The sequence below is a fragment of the Arachis ipaensis genome, chromosome B10 (assembly GCF_000816755.2).
Source record: "Arachis ipaensis cultivar K30076 chromosome B10, Araip1.1, whole genome shotgun sequence".
In the NCBI taxonomy this organism is placed as follows: domain Eukaryota; kingdom Viridiplantae; phylum Streptophyta; class Magnoliopsida; order Fabales; family Fabaceae; genus Arachis; species Arachis ipaensis.
The window spans coordinates 95,683,768-95,690,452 of NC_029794.2; the positions used below are offsets into that span (position 1 = coordinate 95,683,768).

General features: G+C 38.7%; 1 protein-coding gene and 1 long non-coding RNA gene across 3 annotated transcripts in view; one reads left to right on the plus strand and one right to left on the minus strand.

Moving 5' to 3' along the window:
- The window catches only part of LOC107624398 (probable leucine-rich repeat receptor-like serine/threonine-protein kinase At3g14840), a 17,716-nt gene continuing 12,861 nt past the window's right edge, over positions 1,831-6,685 (minus strand). Inside the window, exon 5 of the mRNA XM_021113664.1 lies at positions 1,831-1,904. Within this exon, the coding sequence (XP_020969323.1) occupies positions 1,847-1,904 (58 nt within the window). The 3' untranslated portion in view covers positions 1,831-1,846. The remainder of the gene's footprint in view (positions 1,905-6,685) is intronic.
- LOC110267832 lies at positions 4,727-5,345 on the plus strand. 2 transcript variants are annotated; one of them, XR_002355771.1, is made up of 3 exons: positions 4,740-4,819; positions 5,007-5,059; positions 5,284-5,345. It is a non-coding gene; the product is annotated as an uncharacterized LOC110267832 (long non-coding RNA). The 2 variants fall into 2 exon arrangements; XR_002355770.1 differs by lacking the exon at positions 5,284-5,345 and having other exon boundaries at positions 4,727-4,819; positions 5,007-5,040.

Sequence of the window (6,685 nt, forward strand, 5' to 3'; positions counted from 1 at the left end):
ATAAAATTTGATATTCACAAACTAAATTCACAAGCTTTAAAAGAAACTAGATTCACAAACTTATCAAAATTTGGATTATGTAATAAAATTCCGCATAATTCTAACTTTTGCCAACCATCAACTTCAACCATAAAATCTTGTTTTAATTAATTTTAAGAGCACAAATCCAATTTTAATACTCCATTTACCTAGGATAAATATTTCAAAAAGGTTAATGAAATCTTTCCCTAAAATTATCATATTTTGGATTCACCAACTATTAAGTAAATAGGTTTCTTACTATATAAGCAAACTTACTAACACTGATCAGAAGTCTAATATGAAACTCAAACACATCTAATCTCACACTAGTGAAGTAGTGAATAGTAATCATGTAGTCAATTCTCATCCTAACTCAACTTTGATTCTCAATTCCATAATCTCCTTTTGGGAAGAAATTGAAAACAAGTTCATAGTTCACAATTCAGGTTCACAGTTCACAATTTATAGTTCAACCATTTTGAAATCACCCACCTCAGTTTATTAACAAGAGAATTAAAATGGGTGATGCAAACAAACAAAGAAGAAACTCAGAGAGGGATAGAAAACGAATACTACAAAAAATTCTAGTTAAAACGGTGGTCTTTTTGGGTATTTACGGTGGTTTGAACCGACATTATTACCAGAAACGGCTGTTTTCGAAAGCGACATAATTTTGGGTGCCATTCTGGTTATTACGGCGGTTTTCTGAAAATTGCCACAATTTCCTGGGGTTAAAACGGCGGTTTTCTACTGGGTTAAAATGGCAGTTCAAACCGCCGTTATTTCCAGGTTAAAACGGCGGTTTAAGGGTTGGTTAAAATGGCGTTTGAAACCGCCATTTTTACCAGGTGAAAACGGCGTTTTTGGTTGGTTAAAACGGCATTTTTGAACCGCCGGGTTACCCTGACAAGACATTTTTATTGGTTAAAATGGCATTTAAAACTGCCATTTTTACCGAATTAAAATGGCGTTTCATACTATTTAAAATGGCAATTACAAACCGCCCTTTTTTCCGAATAAAAGTGACAATTTTTATCGTTTAAAAAAGCAATTTTTACCGTCATTTTTATCGCGTTAAACAAATAATTTTTTTATTAAAATTTCACAATAACCAAAAATCATAACCCATAAACAAAATATTATATAACTCATAAACAAAGTATTAAACATAATATATGATTCTTTAGTATTGGAAATAAAAACTAATAACTCATATACAAAGTATCAAACATAACATGATTTTTTAACTATATACATACAACGATAACAATTTCTTATATATACACAAAACAATGTTTACTGAAGCCAAGTTTTCATTACGTAAATCCTTGTAAAATCTTTGTTCCAAGTTATCAGTAATCTGCCAAGAGAAAATACAACAAAAAATTAGTAATGACAATTCAATATTAAAAATAATAACTAAAAAAATCAGAACCTAAATTGATTCATCAGTACATGTTTATATATAAGATATCCCAATGAAATTAGGTGAGACTGGGCACGAATAAAAAAAAATATACGACAAATATTTTTTTTACTTAAATTGATTCATCCACACCCTTTCTTTTTAGCTCCTTGCTCTTTCAATGAAGCCAGGCACATGCTTTAAGCTGTTATAAAATGGAAATGGAAAAATCTCATATCTCAATATCAGAACTTCATAAAAAAAACAAGTGAAGCAACAAAAGGTAGAGCCTAAAATTATAGAGGATTCAACCCCAAGAAAATTAATAGAATAACCAAGTTGACTTGTTACTTAGTTATGCAATTAAAAATACTTACCTCAAAAACCCATATAGGAAAGCTGACAGTTCCTTTAATGTGATTAGATTTGAAAATGTTTCAGGTAGTTCTCCAGTGAAATTGTTAAAGAGGTAAGATGCCTGTAGCATTTAGAAATACCATGTGTGTATATATATATATATATGGAAAGTTATCAGGTATGGCAATAAAAAAAAGAGGAATACGGTATGCATTGTACGAATAGGTAGCCAAAGAAAAATTTGTCTTGTAGTGAACCCTGAATAGACAAAAGTAACCCTAGCAAAGTACTTGAAATGTCATAATTATCCAGCTTAAAATAGTTAATAGGCCGTGGCTAAAATAGAATGGTGAAAGAGGGCTTAGGCCTTGAGTCTTGTGTTGAGTAATGGGCATTCACACTCCCACCCCTCTTCTATCTGAAATTGAAAGGAATGAAGAACTGAATCCCTAGCCACCCGGTGACCCAGCCCTGCCGCCGTTAGTCACGTCCACCACCGTAGCCACCTCAACTCTGCAGCCCCCATCGCGTGTGGGAGTCCGGCGCCGTCGCAAGAGCGTGAGGTCATCTCCTCTGTTCGAGCGCGCTCTCACTTTGTTCACCGTGCGTCTGTCACCACCACCGTGCCCCTCGCCACCGTCTCCTCTGTTCGTGCTTCCCTCGCCGGTGTGAGGTAGGTCTTGTCGTTTTCTCCATTTTGCAATTTTTTTAATTGTGTATTCTAGAAAGAGTATTGCGGTTTTCATTTACGGGATTACTGGTTCTGAAATTTCTGATTTCATATTCTAGTAATTATTGGTGTCTTCGTTACAATGTTCATGACCTCTGTGATCTTATATTCTATGTTATATTCTGTGACTAGGAATCATTTGGTTTGGTTAATTACTTAATTTTGTTCATGATTTTTGTTTGCTGGATTTTGAATGTTGTTTGTTGTGACTTGGAGTCATTTTGTTTGCTTAATCTCACTGTGAGGTCACTATGTGTTCGCCGTTCATCTCTCGTCATCTCTTCGGTAGGCTGATGCTTCTTCATTTTCATCTCGTTTTGTAATTAATTTTTAAGATTCTCCAGTTATAATAGTCTTAGGTCCCTTCAACTTGATATTGAACATTTTCCTCTGTTAGATACTTAGGTAGTTGATAATTATGACAAGCCAAAATTATCAACATTCCAATTTGAGGTAAAGGCTGTAGATTTTGTTTGTATGCCAAATTTGGTGACCTTGCCCAGTGGCTTCAAGGATCTATGAAGCCGTTACAGTATCTATTCGTTGGAAGATGCATCAATTGTGTGGCGGTTGTTGAGTGGCTACCAAATATGGATTCAATTTTATTTTTGTTGCTGATGTGTATGTTGATTCAGAAATCGAATTTATGGGAATTGTTGCTGATTATGGGAATTTTTGTTGATTTTCTGATGCATTGATGTACTGAACGAGGCACTTTTATTGTTGCAAATGAAGCAACAGTAACTATTACTTTTAGTTTTTTATTGAGTTAAATAAAATAAATTTAATTTTCTGTTAGTCTAGCTTGATGGTGTTTATATATTTTTTTTCTATGTGTTTGATCAGTAAGTGAATTTAATAGTATTTGTTATGTGTGTATGTAATTATAGGTTGTTTTGTTAAGTTATTTTTTTGTTATTTAAATATTTAATTATGATTTTGTATTATTGATGCTAAAATTCTAGCATTATCGTTCTAAATGTTGAATATCTTAATTTGAATTGAAATATTAATTTTATATTTCATAAGGATCATAGATTGTAATATAATTTGCACTTCTTGATGAGGACAGTATCAATTATAAGAAATTGTTTGGTCACTTGAATTATGGTCCCCCTAAATAATTAGTGTACGTCCGCCCATGCAGGAAATGTCACTGGACATTGGCATGGACGAGGCGGCCTCTGGAACAAGATATTTAGATGATGGTGGTGACCTGGGCAATGATGTACGTGACAGCGGTTTAGTACGGCCGGAGGAGGTGATGGAGATGTTGTTTAACTCTCCCGACAAGGCTTAACAACGTCCCTGACACCAACGATGCACTCCACGAACGTATATTCGACCTTGACCAGCTCCGACATCATCGTGACAACGGTGCCAGTTCACTACTAGAAAACTAGTTATTACAGACAGATATTTCCGACGGATTTTATCCCACTGAAATACAGACGGAATTTCAGAGGGATTTTTTTGTCAAAAAACAAAAAAATAGATTAGTATAAATTACAGACGGAAAAGAGAATCCGTCTATAATTCTGTCGGAAAAATTAATTTTTTTTCCGTGCGAGTGGTTACAGACGGATTTTCCGTCTGTAATTTAAATGAAATCCGTCGGAAATATTGAAAACCCTAGTTGAAGATTAACTCTATTCACTCGCCATTCACACCTAGTTTTCGAACGCTGTAGAAGGCTCATCCCTCCAACTCTTCGCCCTGCACCCCGCCGCCCACAGCCACCGTAGTCTCTGCCACCACTGCAGCCACGCAGCCCCCGCATCAGCCCTCGCAGCTCCCCGCAACCCCCACAGCCTCGCAGCCCCTCAGCGGCACAGCCACCGCGCAGCCCCTACACAGACACAACCTCCACCGCCACCGTAGAAGATCCGTCGCCGTCGGATTCCGAGCTTCTTTTCGTTCCAGATCAGCGCTTTCTTTGTCAGATTCCCTTCGCGCAGCTGGTAGATCGCAAACCCTAACTTTTCTATTCGTTCGTATTTTGTATTTTTCTTCAGCTGACGCTTCTTTTTGCTCGTTACTCTCTCACGAAATCGATTGTTTCGTTTTCTTCGTTAATCAATTTTTTATTCATAATTGTTCATAAGCAATGATAATATTGAATGCTGTCTACTTTGTGAATTTAATTTTGTTCATAAAATGTCTATTAAGCAGTTCATAATTTTGTTCATAATTTTGCACAGGTATATCTGAAGTTGCAAGATCTTCAGAAAAGAGAAGGCGAGGTTGGAAGAAAGAAAGTTCTTCAATACACTCGATATGCGTCAGTTGGATTTGCAATTGTACAGGTCAGGAAATTTGTGATCTATGTGAACACTGTATTTTCTCTTGACTCATGTTTAGATTTAAAATTCTCATCTTTTTAAAACTCATATCTTCTTTATTCTAACTTAAAATACTCTCTTTTTAAATTTTTAAAATGTCTACTTTTCTGATGAAGTTGTTATAATCATCACTCCTATTTTTTCATTTCAGGCAATTGGCCAAGTCCTCTTTTTACGTCCTTATGTGAATGACTTTAGTACCGAGTGGGTTCTTTCATCTATTATCTTGTTAATTCTTGTTATAATCAGAAGAAGATTCTTGATTAGACAAACTTGTTAGTGCTTTAAGAGTATAATTATTAGCTTTGAGTGTGTATATTGGCTGTATAACTTTTAATGCCATTAATGCCTGTGCTTCCCATTGAGAACTCTATGCTGCTCATTATCTTATTTCTACGGTCTCTGACGGGGTGTTTTCTTCGTTTTAGCTGAAGCAGACATGCAGAAATTGAGTCATGCGTTAAAAGTACATTCAGAAACAGAGAAGCAATTGAGAATGTCAAAGAATCAAAGAACATGGTTCACAGCAGCGCTTCTACAATTAAGTGCCAAAGAATATCCACCTGCTGATGCAACTGATGACAAGTTAGAGACTCGTCTGATCGTGGTTTCCTGGTCCCGAGTGAGCGAGATCCCGAGTACTTTGGATGGAGAGGGGGTGCCACCTGCAAAGACACTCCGACGCCTTTGTCAGAATATGTGCAGGCGGTGAGGAAATGGTGTGTGAATGTCACGTACCTTGGGGGAGAGCCAGTCTCCCCTTATATACATGTCAGTAGTGGGCCCTTCCAGTGGTCAGGCCCATACCCCCAAGGGCGCTGTCCCACGGCTGTGTGCAAGCCGTACGGGACGCGTGTCCGAATCGGGTGGAGGACGCGTTATTGGGCCGGCGGGAACTCGGGTCGGATTAACCCGTGTGAGTTTGGGCCAGGCCGTAATAGTGCCCCCGACGCGTCAGCGATGGCCGTGAGGGCCATTGGTGGCGCGTGATGTCTACGTTCGTACGTTGTCGTTGGGTCGGCTGATCGTGGGAGAGACGCATCTCTTGTGCGCGTGTCTCTTGATCTGCTGTGCCATCTGTTTGCCGTTTCGTTTTCCGCGCTGGGCATTTAATGCTCATAATGATTTGAAAAAACCCGTGCGCAAAGACTATCTTGCCCCTGCTTCCTTTCGCGCTTTTGGAGGTGGTTTTTAAACAGTTTTCTCCCTGTCCACCTCCCACTCTTACTATTTCCAACTCCTTCTCTCCCTAACATCCAAAGCTTCCAGTGCGAACTCCCTCCTGCTTCAACTTTCAGTCCAAGTTTCCTTCATCGTTCCAGGTAATTTCCTGGCTTCTTTCCTTTGGTATCTGTGTTATGTCCTGTTGTTGTGCGATTGTTGCTTGCATTTGTTGCATGGCTAGTTTATTTTTGTTGAAGGGTTTTTCAATGTTGGGGTAGGTGAGTTAGGGAAGGGGTACCATTCCAGGATAGGTTTTTTGGGTGGTTTGTGTGGTAGGCGTAGTTTTTAGCCGTGTCTGGTCATGATTGAGTTGAACAGGCGTAGTTTCTGAGTTTTTTCGGGCTCCCGACCTCATAGACTAACGGAGTGGTACCCCGCTGTAGGTATGCCTCGCGTTGTCTCCCGGTCTTCCGGATCTGGTACGGCTTACGACCCATATGCTTGGGTGACTGACGATATAAGGAGTTCACCCAACCAGATGGACTTGGAGGAATTGACGGAGTTCCGGCAAGCCGGCTACTTGTGTGGGGGGACTGACGAAGAGGCCAACTACGAGGCCATTGTCCCTGCTCCCCATGAGCGTATTTATGAGCTCAATTTTCACTC